Source organism: Phragmites australis, chromosome 3 (assembly GCF_958298935.1).
Source record: "Phragmites australis chromosome 3, lpPhrAust1.1, whole genome shotgun sequence".
Lineage (NCBI taxonomy): Eukaryota > Viridiplantae > Streptophyta > Magnoliopsida > Poales > Poaceae > Phragmites > Phragmites australis.
The window spans coordinates 21377063-21403668 of NC_084923.1; the positions used below are offsets into that span (position 1 = coordinate 21377063).

General features: G+C 43.9%; 2 protein-coding genes across 9 annotated transcripts; both read left to right on the plus strand.

Moving 5' to 3' along the window:
- The first annotated feature begins 859 nt into the window (after positions 1–859).
- LOC133912612 (uncharacterized) lies at positions 860–16591 on the plus strand. Of its 4 annotated transcripts, none has more exons than XR_009908834.1 (15): positions 860–1825; positions 1932–2024; positions 2786–2848; positions 3188–3274; positions 3359–3511; positions 3592–3749; positions 4482–4716; positions 4825–4935; positions 7146–8204; positions 8293–8556; positions 13172–13357; positions 13809–14960; positions 15062–15412; positions 15515–16108; positions 16210–16591. XR_009908834.1 is itself a non-coding variant. In XM_062355444.1 (14 exons), the coding sequence occupies exons 1-14, from the start codon at positions 1418–1420 to the stop codon at positions 15938–15940; spliced, it is 4746 nt and encodes a 1581-aa protein (XP_062211428.1). In that variant the 5' UTR covers positions 860–1417; the 3' UTR covers positions 15941–16591. The 4 variants fall into 4 exon arrangements, 2 of the variants coding, with proteins under 2 accessions (XP_062211428.1, XP_062211429.1); XR_009908835.1 differs by having other exon boundaries at positions 16246–16591; XM_062355444.1 differs by having other exon boundaries at positions 15515–16591.
- A 141-nt stretch (positions 16592–16732) lies between these two features.
- Positions 16733–25073, plus strand: LOC133912614 (proteasome subunit alpha type-2-like). 5 transcript variants are annotated; one of them, XM_062355450.1, is made up of 8 exons: positions 17022–17260; positions 17346–17422; positions 22600–22667; positions 23107–23176; positions 23438–23523; positions 24067–24133; positions 24212–24273; positions 24738–25073. In XM_062355450.1, the coding sequence occupies exons 3-8, from the start codon at positions 22645–22647 to the stop codon at positions 24784–24786; spliced, it is 357 nt and encodes a 118-aa protein (XP_062211434.1). In that variant the 5' UTR covers positions 17022–17260; positions 17346–17422; positions 22600–22644; the 3' UTR covers positions 24787–25073. The 5 variants fall into 5 exon arrangements, with proteins under 5 accessions (XP_062211435.1, XP_062211434.1, XP_062211431.1 ...); XM_062355447.1 differs by adding an exon at positions 17784–21777 and having other exon boundaries at positions 17024–17260; positions 24067–24273; XM_062355446.1 differs by having other exon boundaries at positions 17025–17260; positions 24067–24273.
- The last annotated feature ends 1533 nt before the right edge of the window (positions 25074–26606 follow it).

Consider the following 26606-nt stretch of genomic DNA (forward strand, 5'->3'; position numbering starts at 1 on the left):
GTTAACTCTTTACAAATTTATAAGAAAGTTTGATATTATTTTGTGCAACAAAACATATGCCATCAGTGTTATTTTTTTTTCTTTAGCAATCCCAGCAGCCCAATTACAGCTCAACAAATACAGGCTTTCGGTTCAGGTTAGCTTGATGCTTGGTAATCACTTAAACTGAACATGTAAGATTCATACAGTACACCTCTGCTCTTCCTTTAACACAAATTGCTTCAGAGTTGGTCTCAAAGCCAACTTTGAAGTAGGTAGAAGTTAAGCCCAAGTGCAAGCAAGACTAACTTTGCGAACCCCAATTGGTCATGCTCACTAACCTAATTATTTAATAGTTTTGACAATCAAACAATTTTGGTTTGAATTTTGAACATCACAAGTTGACAGATGATGGAAAAATAGAACAGGGAGTCAAGAACATCATAATTTTGAACATCACAAGTTACCTAACCAAAAACCAGTTACACAATATATACAAATTGGTTTAAAGATTGGTCATCTCAATACACGTTCTGCACCAACAATTTACAAGCTAATTCTTTCAACAGAATAGCAACTCTTCCGTGATGCACACCATAGTAGCTGCGGCTCTTGTTCTCCGCCTCTTTGCAATTGAAGCCACACACTCCACTGCTCAGCCACAACCGTACAACACCTCCTCTTGCCTCGTGCCTCCTCTCCAATGGCGTCAAGAACTTCTCCCTCGTACACCTCGAAGAACCGAGGAGGAGAGCCAGGGCCGACGGGGGTGCCGCGGAGGAGGGCCGATGGGGGCACCCTGGAGGAGGAGTGCCGAGGAGGAGCAGGATCGATGGAGGAGCTGTAGACGAGGAGGGTTTGATAGAGGAGCAGGGCCAATGAGGGAGCCTCGGACGAGGAGGGCCTGACGGGGAGCCGCAGAGGAGCAGGTCCGCGGAGGAGCCGCTGGCGATGTGTTGCGGAATGGGGTATTTGGCTGCGGCTGCAGCTGCAGGTGGGGATGGAGGAGGAAATCGCGAGACATTGAGGTCCAGGCGTCCAGCTTCCGGCCTGCGATCTTTGAGGCGAAATCTTCTGTGCAAACCATGGTGGCGGTGGCCGTAAGTCGTCCGATGCACATCCCACGGCACTTCGCCATCCCACTACGGCTGTTTTGTAGAAAACCCCGCGGAGGGCCTGACGGTCTGCCTCGGACGGAGCTGTACCTCAACCTAAACGAAGCGGGACCGTGTTGGCTGCTGCTGCGGTACAGCTCGCTCGAGCCAAAGAATGGCGGCGTCAGGCTAAACACCCCCTTTCAGATCCCTCTCCTCTCAACGCCGCCGCCCTCGACGCCGCCGCCGCTCCCACACCCGCTTCTTCTACCACCTCCCGCCCAAACCCTAAACCCCCAAACCCCGGTAACCCCTCCAAACCATAAACCCCGCGGTCCGCAGCCATGCCGAAGGTCTACGGCACCGGCGTCTTCGAGTTTCGAAACCCCCGCGCCGCGGAGTACCCGCTCCCCTCGGACGCCGCCCCCGCCGCGGCGCCCGACAAGGCTCCCGCATCCACCGGCGGCGCCTCCATCACGCTCCTCGACATCCAGCGGGACCGCCTCACCCGCGTCGCCGCCGAGCACTGGGGCACGCCCGCGGCCGCAGCGGCCTTCGACGCGGACCTCGTCAGGAAGATCTACGCCACCGAGCTCCGCGTCGAGGGGCGCGGGCGGAAGACCGTGCCGCTGCACCGCGTCATGATCCTCGAGGTCAGCCAGTACCTCGAGAACTACCTCTGGCCGCACTTCGACCCGGCCGACTCCTCCTTTGAGCACGTTATGTCCATCATCCTCATGGTCAACGAGAAGGTGATGCGCGTGGAAAACCTCCGCCACGGAATCGGTTTGGAGGGCTTACTGCTAGGCCCTTGTGTGATTTCTAGGGTTTCTGACATGGTTTGGATCTTGTATGCAGTTTCGGGAGAATGTAGCGGCGTGGACATGTTTCCATGACCGTAAGGATGCGTTCAAGGGGTTCCTGTGGCTGGTTCTCAAGCTCAAGGGAGAGGTTTGTGTTGATTTTCCGTACTTATCTATTTGCTTGCCAGAGCTTACCCTGCATTTTTGGATTTAGAGTTGGTTATCTGTGTATCTACTTTGATGTATTTTTATTTGGTGTAGCTTGGTTAATTTGGGTGAGCACGATTGTTTTAGTAGTTGAATTGTTGCTACCAAAACGCGTTAATAGTTACATGGAGGAACTGAGCCCACTCAACTTGCAATTAGTGTGCAGGAGCTACTGGAATTGTATGCATCTCACATTAGCCAAAATGTAAGAGGCAGTGAGATGTAGTCACTAGCCACTATAGTTGGTGGTGTAATTGTGAATATGAGATTGGATTACAAAAGCATGAGGGATTTGGCTGTTGAGGTTGATTCTGTTGTGCTGATGATGATTCCTCAATTTGCTGTTTAATTGTTCAAGCTCCAGTTGAAGAGCTTGTGCTAAGCAGAAGTTCTTACTCAGATGCTCTGGTACTGGTTCTTTGCAATGTTGGGTACAGTAGGCTACTAGGATGTTATTTTGTGCAGGGTTCATAGAGTTGAAGTGAATAAGGGGATAAGATTTTGCTGGTTGTATTTTGTTTACCTTTTTGTTACTTGTTATACGTGTGAGCTATCTGTGAGACAAACAGTTCAGTTGTATTTCCAGTTCCAACCTTAAACTTCTGTTCTCATGTTGTATCTTGTCTTGTGGACTCCTTACGAAAATATTAGGACATTGCAATGTTTATTCTGGATTTTTCTTCTTCTTATGTTATCTTGCAGGAAAGGGCCCTTACTATGGCAGAGAAAACAAATTATCTCTTGTTCATGATAAATGCATTTCAGGTACTTATTACATTTTCTGTAAATAGAGTATTTGCATCATATGTTGATGCTCGTTTTCTGGGATGTATTTTGTTTAATAGTTTCTGTTCAACCAGACAACTACCAGATAATTCTTCATGATGCTGAGCCTGAACATCCATATAAGTTTCTCATTGAATTGATCTATGTGTCTTATATTCCTTCTTAAATCTTTTAAGTTTATAAGCACATGCATTTATAATTTTAAAACTAGTTATGAAGATTGTCCTTTTATACACTGTTTATTGGGATTGTCACCCCGTGTGAACTGTGTCAGAACTTAATTCTTACAGTGGCCATGTATTTCATGCTTTGCTGCAGAGTTTGGAGGATGAACTTGTCCGGGAAACTATACTTCAGTTAGTAAGCCTAAAGCTGTGGCATACTCTTTCCTTTGGACGACTTCAGGTAAGTTTAGTTTGTTCTTCAGTAAGAATAGTTTCTTTTCTGTTCCTACCTTTGGGTTCTTATCTCCGTTTCAAACATGTACAGATGGAACTCTGCCTTAACCCTGAATTGATTAAGAAGTGGACCAAAATCAAACGAAAAGAAGCAAAGGAAGCCAAAAGGGCTGACCAACCTACCAATCCTTCGGAAATGCTTGAGAATAAATTCCTTAGGAATCTAATCGAAGAATTCCTGGAGGTGTACCTTTGAAACTATTCTTATTACTTTGTTGTTGTTAGACGTGAATTTTTCTTAACTCCTGTGAAACTTCTGTGTAGATTCTTGATTCGAATGTCATATTATCCAGTCAAGATGGCAGTGAAGAGTCTTTGTTGAACGAGTCACTCGGTGGGCAGTTTGATGATTCCTGTGTCTTATACTGTGAGAGATTCATGGAATTTTTGATTGACATGTTGAGCCAGCTTCCTACTAGACGGTATGTAGTCACTTCTCTGGTTTGCCAGCACCTTTGATTAGTATAACAGTAGACTGTATCCCGGGTCATTCTAATTTATGTGCGCGTTCCACTTAGATCTAAGAACTTGAGAAGTGGGAACTTTAACATCCAGGCCCATAATTTTGCAAAATTGCGTCACTCGTTCTGGTCAATGCAAATTGAAGCTCATGTGCAATGTAACACATATCCACTTATCAGTGCTTTAGGTACTTACATGTTCTGTTCTCAAGCTCATGGATCCAAATGGAAACCTATTGATGTTTAAGGCATGGGGCACAATTTACATTCAGAGTAACTGCCTTTTGTGACCATGCAATTTTCAAAGTCCTTGTGCATCAATTGGAGTCATAAAAATAAGTTTATGAGTGCCTTGTTCTTTCCACCCTGAGCACTTTGTAAACCAGTGTATCGTGCTCCATTCAAGGGTGTTAATCTTTCTGCTGTATGAATCTTCCTATCCGCATATTGTCATAACTGAACATGAACTCCTTGATATGGTTCTCTGTTTGTTCCTAACATGTCCTTATAACATTTTTCCATTGCATTTTTACATATATTTCCTTACTATTCATGAAAACACAAGCTATTCCTAAGTGAAGGAAGATCTTGTTCATTTAAATATTGCCATCAAGTGGCAATATTAACAAAGCTTAGCTTGTATTTGTTTACATGACATTTTTGTTACCCACTTATGTTGGTTATTATCTGCAGGTTTTTGAGGCCACTAGTTGCTGATGTTGCTGTTGTTGCTAAGTGCCATTTAAGTGCACTCTATACTCATGAAAAAGGACGCCTTTTTGCACAGTTGGTTGACTTGCTGCAGTTCTATGAAGGCTTTGAAATAAATGATCATTCTGGAACACAGCTCAGTGATGATGATGTCCTGCAAGCTCATTATTCCCGTTTTCAAGCTTTTCAGCTGCTAGCATTTAAACAAGTGCCTAAGGTGTGCACCTTGTTATCTATTTTGACTTCCATTTTTTTAGTTTGGTTTCTTGTACAATAGCAGTAAAGCTGAAGGCAAATAGCAATTTTCGTTTTTAATTTTTTGCAGTTGCGGGATTTTGCGTTGTCTAGTATTGGTTCACTCCATAAGCGAGCTGATTTAACAAAAAAGCTGCTTGTCTTGTCAGATGTGGAATTGCAAGATCTGGTTTGTAATAAGGTTAGAATTTTCACATAGTTACTATTTAAATGTGAGAAGTCTGATGCTACTCCAGTCTCCAGACCTTAGCTAAGATAGTAGCATAGAAAATGCATGCATACCAGCGAAGCTACTGTTTAATTGAAGGACAAAATATAGTAAATGTGCCCCTCAAAACTTAATTATCACAAATATTTCCAGAGTGTTATCACAGAAAATTTAAATTTGCACAGGATACATTTAAATAGTATCCTGTCTGTAGCATGTTATTATCTTAAACTCTCAAGCATCTCCAATTGCATGGCTGTACCTGTTTGTTGGTGAACTTGGAAAAAAGTCCTCTCCTTTGTCGTGGCTTCGAGAAACTCAAGCCAGTGTTGCACTGTTGTTCTTGGCATGCTTTCTCATGTTGTCTCTATAGTTGTTACGGCGGTGTGGCGAGGTGCAGCAACCCACCACCTTTGCAACTTTACAGCGCTTATGGCGCACGGTGTGCCAACGCCATACAGACATTGGCCTGGCAAATACATACATTATAGTCTAGGATATGATCATCCACAATGATCTTCTATTTGCCTCTGCCATTCTATGAGTCGCTTCCTTTTTGTGTAGTGACATTGATCCAGAAGAAGCTCAACAGGCACTTGAAATAGCCGAAGCTAACTTGAGTAGAGCTGAGGGTACTTCTTCCTCTCCCTCTTCCTCATCTTCTTCAGCTGAAGAACTAGTGTGCAGCTAAACAAAGACAAGAAGAATTAATAAGTAGGCTGCCATGCTGTCCAGTCCACCAAGCCAGCCCACAAAATCAACCCCTCAACTCATTCTCTAACCCTATTATCCCATCCAGCCCATATTAGCTACCCCCTCCTCCACTCACGCAGCACAGCAGCAGCCGCCATGTTAGCTACCCCCTCCACTCACGCACGCAGCACAGCAGCAGTTGCCATGTTAGCTACCCCCTCCTCCACTCACGCACGCACGCAGCACGCAGGCAGGCCGGAGAGGCGGGCGGAGTGGCTGGCCGGAGATCCGAGGCGGACGCAGAGGCGGGGACGGCTGGAGATCCGAGCGGCGGCGGCTCAGGCTAGGGTATCCCTATTCCCTCACCCTCACCCTCTAATCCTCTATTGTGCCTGCCACAACACAAAACGGCACCACACGACACCAAACAGGCGCCACGGATGGCATACACACCGGAGCCGTGGCGTCCTTGTCGCAAGACGCCGTTCCCCGCCACATCGATGTATTGACGTTATGGCGACGGTATCTCGACACCATGACAACTATGGTTGTCTCGGGTTTGTCCCACATCTTGTGATATTTGATCACAAGGAACTAAACTGTGAAACTTTTTTGAGTTAAGATTGTTAGGTGTGTTGTCTAGAACATCATTACCAACTCAGATAAGCCATTTATTGAGGGCTTGAGCTTATCAACTAGTTCACTGCTGCACATTACCCTGTCCTGTTTTCGTGTAACTAATGAGCATACATCGTTCTGTCATGGGGGATTGCACCTAAATGAGACCTCTGTAGCAGGGCACAGATATGAAATAGAATGGGGCTGATTGAAGTGGGGTTTCAGGTGGATAAGGTGCACAGCTTAGATAGATTATGCAGACCTTTAGTGAAATTAAATATTACCTTAGTGAAATTCAAATTGAATTGCCTCCCTTGGGTTTGCATTTGAGCATCATCAAAAATAGGGGATACACCTGATATTGCCCCCACAGGCAGCACAGACAGCACTGACATGTGAACATGCACTGACTTCTTTAGGCCTATAAATGTGTGAGATATTTATGGGATAATTTCCATCAAATTATGTCTGCAGAAGCAGTAAAACAGACTTCCACATGTTATTTACCAAATAAATACTTCTCATTTTTCTTATGTGCATGTTTAGTTCGCCCTAGCATGTGCCATGCTATTGTTTCATGAAGGGTTAAATGCCATCCATGGTCAAATGACCATAATGGAAAACAAATACCGAGCCACCAGTCAGAGAGTTCAGAGAAGTTATCTTGATGGCAGCAAATATCCCCCATTTTATTTGCTTTCATACTTAAATAACAAATCAGTTTCATAGTGGAGTTTGCTTAGAAACTTTCCTTATGGTTCATTAGTGTAATATTTCCTTATTGCTTATTTGTGCTAAACATGAAAATTTTATTTTTCATGTGTAACTGAGTGCATACTTTTTGAGGTGCTAATATCTCCTTTTATAAGCAGCTTAAATTAATCTCAGAGAAAGACCCATGCAGCGGAAGGCGTGATTTTCTTATTGAAGTCCTAGTTGCTTTTTTTGAGAAGCGTCAATCCCAAAAAGATGCAGTAAATGCACTTCCTCTTTATCCAAATGAGCAGATCATGTGGGATGAGAGCCTTGTTCCTAGCATTAATTACTCAGGAGAAGGCTGTCTTGCCCTCCCAAAACTCAATCTCCAATTCCTGACACTTCATGATTATTTGTTGAGGAATTTTAATCTGTTTCGTCTTGAATCGACATATGAAATCCGTGAAGACATTCAGGAAGCTGTTCCTCATCTACATGCTTATATAAACAATGAGGGAGATACTGCCTTCCGTGGATGGTCTAGAATGGCTGTTCCTATCAAGGAATTTAAGATTACAGAAATGAAGCAGCCAAACATTGGAGAAGTTAAGCCTTCTGCTGTAACTGCTGAGGTTACTTTCAGCATATCAAGCTACAGGCCACAGATAAAATCTGAATGGGATGCTCTGAAGGAACATGATGTTCTTTTTTTGCTGTCAATCCGTCCATCTTTTGAACCTCTTAGTCCTGAAGAGGCTGCAAACTCAATTGTGCCAGAAAGGCTAGGATTGCAATATGTACGTGGATGTGAGGTTATTGAAATCCGTGATGAAGAAGGAACACTCATGAATGACTTCACAGGAAGGATAAAGAGAGAAGAGCGGAAAGCACCCAAGGGCGAGATTCGTACTGTCAGAATTGCCTTAGATACTGCACAGTACCACATTGATGTTACTGAGACAGCAGAGAAGGGTGCAGAAAATGTGTATGGAACATTTAATATTCTAATGAGAAGGAAACCCAAGGAGAATAATTTCAAAGCAATCTTGGAATCTATACGTGATCTAATGAATGAAACATGTGTAGTTCCTGAATGGTTGCATAACACATTCCTGGGTTATGGAAATCCTTCTGCTGCGCAGTGGATAAATATGCCTGATCTTCTGGAAGTTATTGATTTTAAGGATACTTTTCTTGATGCTAACCATGTACAGCAAAGCTTTCCAGATTACCAGGTAAATATTTTGACTCTGTCTTGCTTTCTTAAAGTGGGTATATTTCATCTTTGATCCTGAAGATTCTAATGATCCAAATTATTTTTAGGTTACCTTTGTCAATTCAGATGGTACAGAAAACCTGCATCCAAGCCCTCCTTTTAAGATTAGGCTGTCCAAAAAAATGAGGGAAAGCAGTCATGCTCTACCCGGCAATGTGAACTCCAATTTGACGGCTAAGAACAATGATTATATGGTTGATGGAGGGTCTCAGAAAGAGAAACTAGTTGTTGAGACTTATATTCCAGCTGATCCTGGGCCGTATCCTCAAGATAAACCTAAACAGAACTCAGTGAGGTTCACACCCACTCAGGTACTCTTCAGGCTCTGAGATAAACCAATGATTTCAATTGATGCGTGTGTGGTAACAAATGTGTTAGTATGAAGGCATTTTTAGAGCGTTTCTTGAGTGCATTAGAGTGTCTTTACTCTTTAGTCTTTTATTGCTCCCTCCAGTCACAAGTACTTGACTTTTGCTCCCTCCAGTCAAACTTTTAAACTCGGACTATCAATAATTTTTAAATATATTCAACCCACGGTAACCACCGATGCCACGAACGTGATCGATCCCCGTCAAGACACCGGAGGTAGACTCCCAAGATTTGGTTGGTCACCTTCGCTTGGCCATCTGTCTGCGGGTGGAATGCTGAGCTAAGTCGCAGCTCGACACCAGTGAGGCCAAAGAGCTCTGTCCAGAATGTGCTAGTGAACACGGGGTCCCTGTCGCTCACGATGGGGCAGGGAACCCCATGCAGCCGGACGACGTTGTCGAAGAAGGCCTAAGCCACTGAAACAGTTGTGTAGGGGTGCCCGAGCGTGATGAAATGCGCGTACTTGGAAAAACGGTCGACCACTGTTAACACCACCGACTTGCCATAGATCTTTGGAAAGTTTTCGACAAAGTCCATGGCTATGTCTGTCCAGACTGTGCTAGGAATGTCTAGTGGCTTCATGAGGCTCGCGGGGTGGAGATGGCTCGGTTTTGTTGCACTGATAGACATCACAACTTTGGATGTACTCCCGCACCAGCCGTGTTTCCTGCGGATAGAAGGATGACCGGAGCCGATGCAGAGTTTTTTGGACGCCTTCATGTCCTGCGCCATGAGCTACGGCCAGAATGCGTGGCCATAATGCGGATGATGCCGGGACGAAGATGTAGTTGTAGTAGAGGACAAGGCCATCGACAATGGACCATTTGTCGCCCGCCGTCCTCGCCTGGATGGCGGCCACCTTCACCGGCACCTCGGGCAGTGCCGTAGCCTCCTTGCGGAATTCAGCAAACAAGGCGAAGTCGGGACTGGACATAGCTCGTGCCACCATGCGTCCTCGTCATGGCACAAAAATGCATCTGTCGTGGTGTTGAGCTTGCCTGGTCGAAATTCCACCACGAAATTGTAGTCGAACAGTTTGCTGACCCAATTGTTGGGGAATTGTCGTGAGCTGTTGATCTAGAAGAAATTTCAAGCTAAAGTGGTCAGTGCGAACAAGAAACGGGCGTGGCCACAGGTATGGCCGCTAGTGGCGCATCGCTTGGACCAAGACGAGCTCTCCCTCGTACGCCGCTAGCTTGGCGTGATGTGGTGCGATGGCGTGGCTGAAGAAGGCGACCGGCCCACCCTCTTGATTAAGCACTGCGCCGAATCCAGAAGGCGACCGGCCCACCCTCTTGATTAAGCACTGCGTCGAATCCAGAGCCCGACGCGTCACAATCGACGATGAAGCGCTAGCTGAAATCCAGCCGCTGTAGCACGTGCCCTTCTGTCAAGGCGCGGTGCAGGGTCTCAAATGAGTGGTTGGCCTTCGGTGACCACACGAAAGCCTCTAAAAGTTGTGCCAGGCGCGGCGCTATGGCGCCGTAGTTCTTGATAAACTTGCGATAGTAGCCCGTTAAGACAAGGAAGCCCTTGAGTGCGCGCACGGATGTTGGTCGCAGCCACACTTGCATTGCCGCAATCTTTGCCAGGTCCATAGCCACCCCTTGATGCGAGATAATGTGGCCCAAGTACGATATCGAAGCCTCGCCGAAGCTACACTTGGTGCGCTTGAGGTAGAGCTTGTTGTCGCACATCGCTTGGAACACCATACGCACTTGCTGGAGGTGTTCGGCCTAGGTGGGGCCGTACATGAGGATGTCATCAAAGAACACAAGTACAAACCGGTGGATGAAGGGCTTGAGGATGTTGTTCATCAAGGTCTCAAAGGTTGATGGCGCATTCGTCAATCCGAACGGCATGACCAAGAATTCAAAGTGGCCATGGTGGGTGCGAAATGCTGTCATCTCGATCGTTGCGGGGTGCATCAACACCTGATGATAGCTGCTACGAAGGTCCAGCTTGGAGAAGAAGCGGGCGCCCTTCAACTCATCTAGCATTTCGTCGACGATGGGTATTGGGAATTTATCTTTGACCGTCTTAGCGTTGAGGGCTCTATAGTCGAAGCAGAACCGCCAGCTGTTGTTGTGCTTGCGGACTAGGAGGACCCGAGAGAAGGCTAATGTGCTTGGTTGGATGAGGCCGTGTCGAAGCATGTCGTCGCATAGCCTCTCGATCTCATCCCTGTAAGGTCGCACGACAATCGGCCTGTGTCCGGAAGTAGATGGATCCGGTGCTCAAACCAACGTGTTGGGGGAAGACCTTGTGGTTCCTCGAAGATGTCGACGAATTCCACGAGCAACTACTGTTGGAGGTCGGCCGATGATGTTGTGTGCAGACTCGATGTTAGCGTCGTGGCTGCCCCAGACCGCTTGACCCCGTGGTCGTGTCGCCAGAACGCAATGGTGAGCCGCTCAAAGTCCTAGAGGACGGGTCCGAGCGTACATAACCACTGACATCCGAGAACGACATCGTATTTGTCCAATGGAGATGACGACGTCGCGACAGATTCCCGTGCTGGTGATCCTATCACCATTGTCCACACTGACGCTGATGTCGGGCAGGGGAATTGGCACCAGCCCGGTGCGGCGTGCCTTGTCTAAGGTGATAAAGGAGTGGGTGGACCCAGAGTCCACCAGTGTGCGGAGCGGTGCACTAGCGACGTGAGCGACAAGCTGCATCGTAGTGCTGGTCTGGATGCCAATGAGCGCGTTGAGGGAGATCTCAACTGTGTCGTCGTGGTAGTCATCCTCCACCTCGGAGCCTTCATCAAGCTCGAGAAGGTAGATACCTTTCATGGAGCAATGTTTGAGGTGGTCCCGAGCGAACTTCTCCGGACAATTGAAGCAAAGGCCATTTTTGCGGCGCTCAATCATCTCAGTCGGGGTAAGGCGGGAGAAGCACGTGCCCGGTGCTGGAATTGGCCGCGCTGTTAGTGAGGTTGTCGTGCTAGTCGGGGCCAGGGCCAGTGGTGTCAAGACCCTCAGCGCAGTTGGTGCGGCGCGTGGTGGATGGATGTAGCGGGCCAAGGGCCGTGGGGTATCATTGTCGAGCTCGAGCCGCTGTTCGAAGGCGCACGCCAAGGCCATCACATCCTTCAATGTGGGTGGTCGTTGCTGCTTCACGTCTGTGCGCAGTGGATTGCGCAACCCAGCGGTGAAGATGTCGATTTGTTGTTGCTCGGTGATGTTGTCGCAGCAGGTCAGGAGTTGCAGGAATTTATCCTGGTAATTTGCCACCAAGCCAGCGTGGCGTAGATGGGTGAGCTCGTCGAACAGATTGCTTCGGGCGGGAGGACCGTTCCGCGCATTGACGAATTTGACGAATTGCGGCCAAGTAGGTATGTCGCGATTGCTCTCCAAGCGGTAGTACCACTGTTGCTCAACGCCAGTCATATAATAGGAAGCTAGCCATACTTGTTCCTCTGGCGTTTGTTGCGCCCAGAAGAACTATTCACAGCGATCAAGCCATGTAACAGGATCCTCCAAGCCGTCATACTCCGGAAATCGGAGCTTGTGGATGATCGGAGTAGAGCGTTGGATGCGCACTCCAGAAGCCGCAGATGACGTGTGCTCTTGTCGGTCGTCGTTGTCCTTCATCCCAGATGAGCTTGACCCATTGCCGTTGCCGAGCTGGTTGCTCTGGAGGTGATTCACGGCCACATTCAGGGTCACGTATTGGGTGTTGACATGGTGGATCTCGGCGGTGTTGGCCTCAACCACCGAGAGGAGCTTGTCCAGCTTGGAGGACAAAGACTTCAGATCGGCGCTTGTATCCCCCATTGCTGGATGATGATTAGGAAGAACACGGCAATAATGCTGTGGCAAGACAGGGCAGTGGACAGGCGTAGGAGCGATGTGGTCTCTGATACCAAGATGATATGGCTGGGTTAGAGGGGATTAGCAAAGGAAGATAAGAACTCGCCCTCCGAAGAGGCTCTGAGCCTAATTACTCTTCTATTGCTTGAAAACATCAGATCATGCCGATGCCCATTAAATAGAGCCGGCCCTAACAAATTCTCCTAACCACTCAATCTCAACTAATCAACCGACTCAACAATCTGCCTAATTATCTTATTGATTCTCCTAACAACCGAACTAATTTAACTAAACTCCAAAGCTTATCTCTAGCCACTTTTATCTGCCGCCTGGGTATTCTCCATGTGCGCTTGGTAGTGGCGCCCAACAAAGGCGTCCACAACAGGTACATGTTGGAGACCGTGTCATGTCCAAAATATCAAATATTTGTGACTTGAGGGAATATATGCTAAGCAGAACATTGGAAAGATGCTGATTCCAACTTTGAAGTTCTAAAGTTACCGTCTCTGGTCTAAAACTAATATTTTACCTAAGAGTGCACAAATCAAGGCCCTGGTTGTCCAACTGGAATATGAGTATATGGCATATTTGCTCTCTTAAGTACGATATCAGTACTACCTTATATTCAACATATGATTAGGCTCAGCATGTGTGCTGCATTAATGAGCTTGCTTTCCAGGCGAATGAGGATCTTATTCAACTTAAAAATCCTGACACTGACAATATTATTTATATGTAGATTGGTGCTATAATATCTGGTATTCAACCTGGGTTGACAATGGTTGTTGGTCCTCCTGGTACGGGTAAAACAGATACAGCTGTGCAGATATTGAATGTTCTATATCACAACTGTCCTTCACAAAGAACGCTGATTATAACCCATTCCAATCAGGCATTGAATGACTTGTTTGAGAAGATAATGCAGGTACTGTTACTGCACTATATATTATCTGAACTCTTACCGCTTACCATAAATTAATATTTTTTCAGGAGGCTGTGTATCAGTGCTATAATGTGAATGACTTGTTAATTGTTGCTGTGCCTGTCTGGAAATTAATCGAATAACTTCCCTGCTGTTCCGTGTAATTGCAATATGCTAGTTTTATTCCTTTCATTTCCAATTATTCTGTCAATGGAATATATAGAAAAAGTTGCATGTTGATCCTGAGTGCTTCCATATAAAATGAACCACTATGTTGCATCTCCATGTATTGTTGTTTGTATTTTGACTGGAGTTCTGAACTACTTGATTCACTTCATATGATGAACAGTATATGTTTGTTTGATGCTCTCTATAATTTGTGAGATATTTTGTATATAACTATCAGTTGCATGTTATTTTGCTACTGGACATCTGATGTAACATTTTCTGCCAGAGGGATGTTCCTGCTAGGTACCTTCTTCGCCTTGGTCAGGGTGAGCAAGAGCTGGCAACTGATCTTGATTTTAGCCGTCAAGGCCGTGTCAATGCTATGCTAGTCCGACGGCTGGAGCTGCTAGGTGAAGTTTCTAAATTGGCGAGATCTCTTCGGCTTCCTGAAGATGTAGGATACACATGTGAAACTGCTGCATATTTCTGGTTATTACATGTTTATGCCCGTTGGGAACAATTTTTAGCTGCCTGTGCGCAAAATCTAGACAAGTCCTCTTTTGTCAAAGACCGATTCCCATTTTCGGAGTTTTTTTTGGATACTCCACAACCTATCTTTACTGGTGAGTCTTTTGAGAAAGATATGCATGCGGCCAAAGGTTGTTTCAAACATCTTTCTACGATATTCCAAGAGCTGGAAGAGTGTAGGGCTTTTGAGCTACTTAAGTCAACAGTGGAGCGAGCAAATTATCTAATGACTAAACAGGCCAAGATTGTTGCCATGACTTGTACTCATGCAGCATTAAAGAGGAGAGACTTTCTTCAATTAGGTTTCAAATTTGACAATTTGCTGATGGAAGAAAGTGCACAGATATTAGAGATAGAGACTTTTATACCGATGCTGCTGCAACGACAGGAAGATGGCTATGCTCGTCTCAAACGTTGCATTTTAATTGGTGACCACCATCAGTTACCCCCTGTTGTGAAGAACATGGCATTTCAGAAGTACAGCCACATGGACCAGAGTCTCTTTACAAGGTTTGTCCGTCTTGGTGTCCCTTATATCGAGCTCAATGCTCAGGGTCGTGCAAGACCTAGTATTGCTAAACTTTATAACTGGAGATACAGAGAGCTTGGAGATCTGCCTTATGTGCGTGAGCAGGCCATCTTCCATAAAGCTAACGCTGGGTTCTCTTTTGAGTACCAGCTGGTTGATGTTCCTGATTATCGTGGCAGAGGTGAGTCTGCCCCCTCTCCTTGGTTCTACCAGAATGAAGGGGAGGCCGAGTATATTGTTAGTGTCTATATCTACATGCGCCTGATTGGCTACCCTGCCAATAAGATTTCAATATTAACCACGTACAATGGTCAGAAGCTTCTTATTCGTGATGTTATCAATAGAAGATGCAAGCCGTGGAATATTGAGGTGCCTAGCAAGGTAATTTATAATAAATTTGTTGTTTGAGCTGTGCTCATAAGCTAACAGTTTATCAGCTTTTGAGTTTCTTGTACTGACATCCATTTGTATGCCATATCTAGGTTACCACTGTGGACAAGTTCCAGGGTCAGCAAAATGATTTCATTTTACTCTCTCTTGTTCGGACCCGTTTTGTGGGCCATCTCCGTGATGTCAGAAGACTTATTGTGGCTATGTCCCGTGCTCGTCTGGGCTTGTATGTGTTTTGCCGTCGTTCACTGTTTGAACAGTGTTACGAATTGCAGCCAACGTTCCAGCTTCTCCTCCAAAGACCCGATAAACTTGGCTTGAATCTTGAGGAGTGCACTCCATTTACAGAGCGACCTTTGGGGGAAACTGGAAACATTCATTATGTTACTGGTATTGAAGACATTGATCACTTAGTGAATTTCAGACTGGAACATCTTCGTCAGGTATGTTCTTCAGTATTATATCTCAGTTATGTAAATTTTAAATGTGTTGCTTATTTTTGTTACTTTAAAACTGAACCATAACTACCATTTTTTGCACAACAGATGCAATACATGCAGTACTATGCACCTCAGGCAAATGTACCACCTTCAGCAGTGTCAGAAAATAATGTTGATGCAACCCCTCCTGAAAATGGCAGTGCTGATAGTGTTCTGAATGAGGCAAACAAGCGAATGACAGTGGAAGAAAATGATGGCGCAAGTGACACAGTGATCAGTAATAAGATGGAGGAAGACACTGTCAAGGCAAAGGATGACATGATGCAGGAAGGAAACAAGATGGATGAAGGGAATGGCGAGGGTAATGTGGCTACAAAGGATAAGAAGGGGGAAGAACATGCTGATGCAAAGGACAATATGGAGGAAGAAAATGCTGAGTCGAAGGATGAGATAATTGAAGAAAATGCTGAGTCAAAGGACGAGATAATTGAAGAAAATGCTGAGTCGAAGGATAAGATGGAGGAAGAGTGAGCCATTTGGTTATTACCTTTTTGGAAATGGAGGCTGGCATCCTTCATTGCGCTAACTTGCCCTGTGTTCCACAAATCTTGATTTGGAACATCAAATACTCAACTCTGAGACCACTTAACAGGCTGACATCATGGCTCCCGGGATGTGCACAAAGCCAAAGATTGACAGGTGACGATCTATGTTCTTGCGGTACCAGGATAGTGATTTTTCCTTTTTGTACCATCTTGGTTTGCACATAGTAGTGACGACCCATGTTCTTGCGGTACCAGGATAGTGATTATTCCCTTTTGGACCATCTTGGTTAGGCTATGCAAGGCACAGATACTCGTTCTAGTCCAGCCAACGGTGCGCTCTATTACTGCACACGTACTGCCAAAGTGTGGGTGACTTCAGCCGCATCACTCTGCTGTTATCGAGGGCTATTCAGGGCGTTGGCGTGTACAAAAGTTTTCTTCGAAGACGACTCCGTTAATGTAATCATGTGGGCAAACAGGGAAACATTGATGTTTGTGATATTTTTGTATACTTGACTGTTTGTAATCCGGGCGCGACTAGCATTAGTTTTCCCAGAGCTGAGGATAGCACTAGACTGTGAGGAATGATCTTCAAACTTAGAACATATGAGCTTCAAACTGATAATTTTTCTGTGTCCCCCACCCTTAACGATTGTTTTCACTTGAATCTGCGTGTGAATGTATCATCCTCACAATATTTTGAGGTTTGTAAGTTCATGAAAAGGTGTCAAAATTTTTGTTACGCTCTACAAATGATGACATGTCACATCGTGATTACATCTTGAATTGCCTCGAGTACCCATTGAATTTGCAACGTTTTCGTAAGAACAAATTTATTACGTGTACAGCTTTTGTTATAGTGCAGTTAACTAGTTTTTGTGAGATTATCTCGAATAGAGATCGCAGTTCAGAGAGCACGTACGAGATCGGAGATCGGACGCTGTAGGATGTGCCTGAGACGAATCGGTGGTCGCATCCGACGGTGTGGGTGATGTGGAGCCGGTAAGGGCCCGCGAGTCAGATGCCCTCCTGCCTCTTCCTTTCTTCCTCTCCAGGCTATAGGCTGGTCTCTTCGAGAGTCCAGGCTTCGACCAGGAAAGGGGGAAGCCAGAAGCCGGCCGACGAGGTAACGGCCGAGGTCTGCCATGGGACAGCCAGTTTGATCCAATTGATCCAATCCATCATCAATCTTCAAATCAACGACTGTAAAATACTCCTAATACACTCCACTGTAGCCTCTGCAGTTGCCAATGTCAACTGCATCCCGATGGGACAGCCAGTACTCCTTCTCTCTCACCACCTTCAGGTTCCTACCCTCTTGTTCCCCCCCCCCCCCCTCTCTCTCTAACCGGAGATTGGACCTGACTTAATGGGGTTTCCGTGCCTTGCAGGCCGTCGAGGAAGCTGGTGCTGATCGAATACGCGCTGATTGCCGTAGGGTCCGGCCAGACCTCCCTGGGAATCAAAGGTGCGATCCGTTCCCCTGCACTAATCCTTCCCTACTGCGCGTCTTCCGGTTAGGGGTAATGCGAGATGAGGGTTTGCCGCTGCGACCCTTTTCGAGCGCGGGTGGGTTTTGGGGGGTTTTGCCTACTGCGATTCCGCGTGTCCGCGCCGCTTGAATTGATTAGTTTAATTTATATTTAGGCTCTTAGGGTTGTGGAGTTGTACGTTTGATGCGTAATGCTCGGATTTTGGAGCCTACAGGAGCTGTGAATTTAGGCACTGTATCCATTGCGGCGGTGAATTCTTTATTTCCTGGATGCCTACAGGGGCTATAGACCTTTCAGGTGGCATAGAGTTTAAATTTTCATTTTCATTTTCTGCAGATGCACCTGAAGATGCACAATATCAGGGCTTTGAATTCCAGATGCTCTTTAATTAAGCTCAGACATTGTCACTGTGACTGGTTGATTTCATTCGTCCCGATATATTTGCTGATATAGTGTGCATTGTAGAGTCACATATGCGGGCAAAATCTCGGAGGTTTTGGAGTTTCTTGATGCATATGAAATCTACCGAGTTTAATACGGTTCAAAAGTTAGATCTTTCTTGTTTCCTTGATGTCAATGGAACCTGTTGGAGCGTGTACATCAGGGTAACGAGTTTTGGCCTAAAACCTGCAAAAATATGTCATAATCATAACCCATACTCAACCGCATAGCTGCCCTAGCAATGATCAACATACTTGGTTTGTTCGAATCCCACATCTTGCTTTTTTATACTGTTCAAATCCCACATTATCAATTACTTTTTCATAAAAAATCCTTTTTCTGGAGATATTTAAATTCGAATTTTGTACAAAAATTTGGCTGCTCTCTTTTGTGATTTTTCCCGAAATTTCTGGTTTCCCAATCTTTGGGGGCTTGTGTGGGTGATTTTTCTGGCCAAGATTAAAATCCCTTGTCTCCACTGCAACAAAGAATTTCGGTCTATGTAAGGTATTCTTGTATAAGTTTTTTATTTGTTTTTTAAAAAACTCGATCACGGGGAGAAGACGCCCCTGGTTTTGTCTTAAGAGAGGGGAGTACCAAACCCTTTATGGAGGTATTCATATGACCTGTGAGCACTCGAGTTCGAGCTCAGGTGGATGACCTCTCAACTTGAGGCTCCGGTTCGCTTTTTTTTACTTGTTCAGATGCTCGACAACAATCTTTTGGTAATGAAGGAGGATGCTCGGCAGCATATACTCACCAGGACCTCCTTTTGGAGTTGGAATTTAGAATTTAGAAGTGGATTAAGCGTAGTTAAATTTTCTTTCCTTTTTTAAATTTGTTTTTTGCCTTCATATCCATTATACTTATTACCTCTTTAATTTTCTGCCACTCAGCAGCTGTGTTCTAGAAGTTAATTTAATATAAGGATCTTTAACTCACATTATCAATATTTGTGTCTGAACTTAAACTGCTTAATGAAACTTTTACTACTGATACATGTAGCTGTTATATTATAATGACTCTGTAGCATAGCATGTGCAGTTTCAAATTGTTCTATTCCGTTGTTGGCGCAAGAAGATATTTTGCACGAACAAGTGCGGTGTGGGCTCACTCACATGAGTGGCTCAAGCTTGGAGAAGAAGTGGAGAGGGATGAACACTAAATATGTCAATGGTAAAAAGGATCGGTCCCTTGGCTTGATGGCCAAGGGTCTGTATTTATAGGACTATCTAGGGTACATATATACAAGTATGCCCTTACATCGATATAAATATCGCAATACGTCATGGGTCTAGAGCCTGTTGAATCACACAGCATGAGTCTAGGTGGGATACTTTTGCCCCTAACTTAGAAGATATTATCTACTATAGCGATACAGTGATACAAGTGGTCCAAAAGGCATGATATTTTGTTAGTCGCCTATTGCGGGATGTCAGGATGGCCTCCACTTGCGTCGCATTAAATGTATGTCACCTCCTTGCAGGTGGAGGGCGGTTGATGGGTCTGTTCTAGTTGATATTTTTCCAAGGTCTGATGGCCTCTTCCTATGGGCTCCAAGGAGCCTACCCAGGATCCGAGAGACGGGGGCCTTCGGGAGGCCGGGGCTCTGGGAGTCTGCGGCTTTAGGAGGCCGGGGCTCCGCGAGACCGGGGCTCTGGGAGGCCAGCGAGACCGGGGCATCGAGGGTGCTCAGAGACGACCCCCAACCTCCCTCGGAGGATGGCTTCTTCTCCTATCTTAGACAGTAGCCGGAGGGGTCTACGTCCTCTAGAAGCCAGGCCTCCTCCTTTGGATATCTTAGACAGTAGCCAGAGGGGTCTACGCCCTCCAGAAGCCAGGCCTCCTCCTTTGGATCTGGAGCCCGGCTCTAGATGAGCTCCTGGTGGCAACCTTTTAGCAATATCTGCGGGCTGGGGTATTTCCCCCAACAGCACCCCTTCATTTGCTAGCCTGAGGTGAGAAGGGGTGAGCGGATGTAAAAGGAACTAGCTCTAGCCTGACATCGTAGTTAGGATATCCCATGACATAGCTTCAATCCATAGAGGAGTCTCAGTAATTACCGTTAGTGACGATGTCGGGGCCTGATGGAAGCGGCAAGGCTCGGAGGTGTAGATAACGTCGTCCTGTAGTTGAATCGTCATCCTATAGAACTTACCTTTCAGCTTTTGTAACACCCTCTTGTCACAGAGGATGCCAAAAGTTTGGCACCATTTCATCCATCCGGCTTTGATTTTATGACTAACATCTTTATCGATATCACCATCCCTCTATAGCATCGATCCTAAATATCGAAAGGTATCCTTCTTGGGAACCACCTCTCCACCGAGACTAAAAACTTCTCCTTCATGCCTAGTATCACTGAAATCGCACTTTATATACTTAGTTTTAGTCTTACTAAGTTTAAAACCATTCGATTTTAAAGTATATCCCTACAACTTCAATTTCCTATTAACCCCTATCCTACACTCGTCAACTAGCACAACATCATCAGCAACGAGTATACACAAATAGATATCTCCCAGAATGTCCCTTGTGACCTCATCCATGACCAAAGTAAATAAATAAGGGCTCAAAGCTGACTCTTGATGTAGTCCTATTTTAAGACGGAAGTCATCGGTGACACTTTCACTTGTTCGAACACTTGTCACAGCGTTATTGTACATATCCTTGATGAGGGTAATATACTTTGTTTGGACTCTATGTTTCTCTAAGGTCCACCACATGACATTTCTCGGTATTTTGTCGTAAGCCTTCTGCAAGTCAATGAATCTCATGTGTAGTTTCTTCTTTTGTTCCCTATCTCTCCATAAGTTGCCTTATCAAGAAAATCGCTTTCATGGTCGACCTCCTAAGCATGAAACCAAAATTGGTTTCGGTAATGCTCGTCATTCTACTTAGGCGATGCTCAATAACTCTCTCCTATGGCTTCATTGTATGTCTCATCAACTTAATTCCACAGTAATTAGTACAGCTTTGAATATCTCCCTTATTCTTGAAGATTGGTAGTAATATACTTCTTCATTCTTTAGGCATTTTGTTTTACCGAAAAATTAGGTTGAAGAGCTTAGTTAGCCATGCTATCGCTATGTCTCCAAGACATCTCCATACCTCAATGGGGATACTATCAAGGCCTACCGTCTTATCTCCTTTTATCCTTTTAAAAGCTTCCTTGACCTCAACTTTATGAATCCTTTGTACAAATCTCCTGTTGGTATCATCAAAAGATTCGTCCAGCTCATTGCTAAAGCTCTCGTTCTTCCCGTTGAACAGTTCGTCGAAGTACTCTCGTCATCTAGTCTTGATCTCATCATCTCTCACCGGAAGTCGACCGGTCCCATCTTTGATGCATTTGACTTGGTTGGCGTCCCTCGTCTTCCTTTGACGGATCTTGGCATCTTGTAGATGTCCTTCTCTCCTCCCTTTGTGCCCAACCGCTGATAAAGGTCCTCATAAGCCCGACCTCTTGCTTCGCTCACAGCTCGCATTGCAGTCTTCTTTGCCACTTTGTACTTCTCTATGTTTTCCGCACTCCTGTCAAGGTGTAAGCATCTGAAACATTCTTTTTTCTCCTTGATAGCCTTTTGAACATCTTCGTTCCACCACCTAGTGTCTTTAGCTTCGCACCTGCTTCCTTTGGTCACCCCAAACACCTTTCAAGCCACCTTCCTAATGCAAGTTGCCATCTTCATCCACATGTCATTTGTATTATCTCTTTCCTTCCAAGAGTCCTCGTTAATAACCCTCTCTTTAAAGTTCTGTGCCGCCTCTCCTTTGAGCTTCTACAACTTCGTTCTTGCGATTTTAGAGTCCTTGTCCCGTCAAACACGTATGCAGAAGCGAAAGTCAGCCACCACAAGCTTATGTTGAGGGACAACACAGTCTCCAGGTATCACCTTACAATCTAAGGAAGCATGTCTATCCTCTCTTCTTTCAAGGACAAAATCAATCTTGCTAGATTGAAGGCCCACTTTGTACATAATGTAAATTTAAATGTACACAGGATGAAACCTCTCCTTAATCTTAGCACCTCTTCGTGACTAAATAGCCAGTTGTAAGTTTGTTCCTTGTATAGTTTTTTTCTGGTTCTATAATATAATTACCACATTTGGGGCTACCCTTGCTGTTTCTGGTTCTACTTGGTGAAGCATGCCCTTTTGATGTCTGATTGCCTGGCAAATATAATATCTAATTAAAGCTTGTTGTGCAACTACTGAACCAAGCCACCAAGGAACTTTAAGTGATGTACCTAGTGTCTGGTTTCTCTGTACAGAATATAGTGCATGCTAGCAAATATCACTGAATCTGTAGGATATCAAGTGATAACAGAAGTTAAATAAATATAAGCGGCTCATATGCTGCACCAACTTTCTGTACATTAGAAATCATTGTTGCTATTAATCTGATAATTGGAGAAGCCACTAATTTGTGGTAAATTGCTCATCAAGAAAATGCAAAGGTTGATCTGATGTATATGTGGATCACAGTGTCATTGAAGATTGAAAGTAACTGTGTTGCCCTATGTATTTGTCGTTGCTGTGTAAAAAAAGTGTTCACTTTGAATGTGTTGCCAGCCAAATCACCTGTGGTTTCTGCAAATGATTTTTTATAAAAAATAATATAATATGTGTGATTGTATGTAAGCTGTTGTTTTGAAGTGAAAAAATTACATTTTCTGCTCTCTAATTGTTAACTTTGCCGATCATTGCAGGAAACTATACCTGTTACTCAGCTTGTCCGAGAAACTGCTGCTGTTATGCAGGAGTTCACACAGTGTGGGTAGGTTAAGTTGACACGTGTTCATTTTTGTTGCTTTGTTGAGATTGTTAAACCATGAACAAGCTCTATCTTATTTATTTGTTAAGATCGCTGGATATTGTTGATGCATAACACAATGTAACTGTGCCTCACCATTCGATGTTGTGGGTTAAAATTGGGAGCTAGCCAAGCAAGTTCCATACAAACAATAAAAAGGACTCTAATAAGATTTGCTCTAAGTGACATCAATTTTTCCCCCAATCGCCAAACAGCTCAATATTCTAACATAAAATTTAGCTCATAGAAATTAAGTTACGCAGCAGAAGCAACAGTTTAACAAAACCCTTACCAAAAATTTGGTCTGTGTCATGTAATTATCTGTAGTGCTTATTCTGATTGAAGCCTGAAGGTCACTCTTTTATCCCTGGGTAAATTTTTATTATGAACTTGTTTTATGCAGTGGTGTAAGACCATGTGGTGTATCTGTGTTGATTGCTGGGTATGATGACAATGGCCCCCCGTTATACCAGGTATGGACAAAGAACAACAAAATGGCCTTTCGCGCCCTGTCAGTGTTCAATGCTCATTGAACAACATTATCTTTATCTCAATTCTCAATGACACTCTGAGAAATTTAATGTTATGTGCATTGACTATTCACTTAAAAGAGTTGTAAATGGAAAATTTCCAACCTGGACTATTTACACTGACCATCTACTTATAAGTAATATTTCATCCACTGTGTTTTGATGAAATTCTGAACAGTCGACATCGTCAATTATTTCTTATAGGTAGGCCCATCAGGATCATACTTCTCCTGGAAACCATCAGCTATGGGGAAAAATGTGTCCAATGCAAAGATGTTTCTTGAGAAGAGGTATGTAGAAAGATTGGTCATGCTTGTTAGCAAAATATCTGATTGATTTTTTTTTTAACAAATATTATACATGCTGAGCTGCTTGACTGCTGCTATTGACAGAATCATGCTGCTATTGACAGAATCATTCAAATTTACTTGAATAATTTTTACAACTATTCGAGTTGTACAGTTGGACTAGCATGCTGGCTTCTAATATTTAAGTGGAGATTGTCACTCGTGCTAATACTATTTCCAGTTTGATCATAAATAGTTGCATATAAATTTTAGGAAAAATTACATTTTTCTGCCCCGTTGTCACAGTGCCACTTCAGGATTTGTGACCCATTGTATCACGGATATGTGGCCTAATTGAATGGAAAGTCCTGAAGTGCTCACGTATGGAGTGGCAGATTCTGAATTGCTCCATAATTTAATTGTCATATATCTGCTTTGTTAATACAAGTGACAAGTATCAAGTATGTTATACAGGTTGTCAGGTTCATCTCTTTTCTTTGTTGTACGAGTACACTTGTGTGACCTTTATTTATGGTTTCATTGTAGATACACAGAAGACATGGAGCTTGATGATGTCATCCATACTGCAATTTTGGCTCTGAAAGAAGGATATCTTACTCCCATCATGTTATTTCCTCTGTTACTATGTTCTCCAGTGTCATCACTGACCCAATTCTGGACTTGCAGATACGAAGGGCAAATCTCTTCCAACAACATTGAAATTGGGATCATTCGATCTGACCGTGAGTTCAAGTATGACATTTGCCGCCTTTATCTCTTGTTCCTTTCGCTTCTGTTGAAGAGCTATTTGTCATGTTTCCCAAACTCAAGAAAATTGTCATAATCAGTTCTACGGATAACGGATTCGGAGTTGTTTTGTGTTTTAGCCTTTTAAGTCCTATATGCTTGTGCTCTTATTCCCTTTTATCTGAATAGATGCTCACAATAGATCACTTTTTTAATTGGTGGAAAAAATTCCTACATAAATTATTCCGTTGCATCTGAATTTTGATTTATTAGGCCTACTCTCGGTTTCCTGCTGCTGTATTTGTCTCTGGTAGCAGCTATGTACCTTCTTACTAAAGCTGTTTATTAGAGTGGTTGTTTCTTGCTGCAATCAAATGGTTTGCTGACAGCATCTGTTTATTTAGAGTACAATGTTTCTTGCTGCAATCAAATGGTTTGCTGACAGCAATTACTTACCATGCGAAATACAGGGTTCTGAGCCCCGCAGAGATCAAGGATTTCTTGGAAGAGGTGGAGTAAGGTGCTTGTCAACAACATACGGTTTCAGAAAAGAAAAGCAAGACACCTGAGCAGCCGAACGGAAGCCCGCCAAGAGTTCGTCAAATCCTTTTCTTTTTTAAAAAAAAAAAAAAACTTTGAACTGATTAACTGCAGCGAGACAGAGGAACTTTTATTTGAATCCTCGTGGATGCATATTGTAGACTCGGACGAGGCTTCGAACCTATTGGTAGGTGCATCATGTCGTACTTGTCACACTGTCCATCACTACTTGGCCAATATATAGTGTGGTGCCTATCCTTTCTGTACCATTTCACTGCATTGATCAGAGTTTAGTAGCATCCACGAGGCCCGAAATTTTGCACTACACAAAATTGGGATCGAAGTCGAACCATACTATGCAAAATGAAGCGTTAGTCGGGTGAAAGGGTCGGGTGAAAGGATCAGTCAAAGAAAGGATGAATTAAGACATTTACAAATTTAATCTAATTAATTCTAAAAATTTTATAAGATAAATTTATATTAATTTATATCTAAATGTACTTTAGATTTATCTAGGGTGTCTATTCTATTGCTCAAAAGATAATCTATAGTTAATCCTCATAAATTACTTAGAAAAGTAAATGCATAAATGTATATTACGAGAATATAATTGCGAAAGCGTAAAGATAGTGGAGAAAATAAATTCGGTATAAATGATTTTTATCCTGTGGTATCGATAGTATGAATACCATCTTAGTTCATGTTGGTGTTCTACCAAAGATATGCTTTTGGTCGTTAAGACTCTTTCGATCATGATTTTTGAGTCACCAAATTATAAAGATTAGGTCTCAATCCGGATAAGCTACTAAATTACAAAGGCAATGTTTCATCATTAGTCTCTCTCTTGATCACTTGTCACTGTCTTTACTTCGGAGTTTGAACCATCAAATCAAGGGTCTTTGCGTTCTCGTACACGTATCTTGTTGTCGTTTTACACCAAGTCGAAGGGTCAACAAACTTGAGTAACTCCAACTTAAAGTACCAGCGAGTTACAAGACTCCAAGGCGTCGATGTACCACATGATACAAGCTAGAATCACTCTTTAATCCACTTTTTAGACAACAGTCATCTAGCAACACTCTCTCTAGGTCTATAAACACTAATTATTAAGCATGTACTTAATTATCTTGGATGATCATATTAAGCACTTTGGTTGTTTGAATATCTTCTCAAGTGTCTTTATGTTTCTCTAGATTCCAGCCCATTCAAATGACTGAGTGAAGGGGTATTTATAGTTTCAAACCCATCAACTAGCTGTTTTTTCAATGGCTCAGAAAAGCTATTAACACCGGATGATCCGGTGAGAACAATAATACTAACATCAGATTATCTGATGAGTACAACCTCAGAAATTAGCAGTTGGAACCTTACTCAAAGCCTCTGTAAACACCGAACACTTCGGTATATATTTTATCTTCATCACCAGACTATCTAGTGAGTATAGTTGAGTCATCCGAGCCTCTGCAACATCTTTGTGTAAATTGCTCCGATGCAAGTCTTTGGTGTACACAACACCTGTTACCGAACTATCAGGTAAGGTGTTCTTCGATCTTCAACTCTTGGAAACACTTATGTAGAAAATATTCAGGTGTGAAGCATCCGGTATGTATAACATAGGCATCAGACCTTCTGATGCATTGATCTTCTTCTTCTGTGCTTAGATTATTCTCTGTAAGAAATAGTCAGTCGTGCATCCTCACTGATCGCTGGACCTTCTGGTGCCTTGAATTTCCTCTGCTTAGAAGCAAAATGCTCCGGTACAAACTACTCAATGAACACCGGATTATTCAGTGAAGACA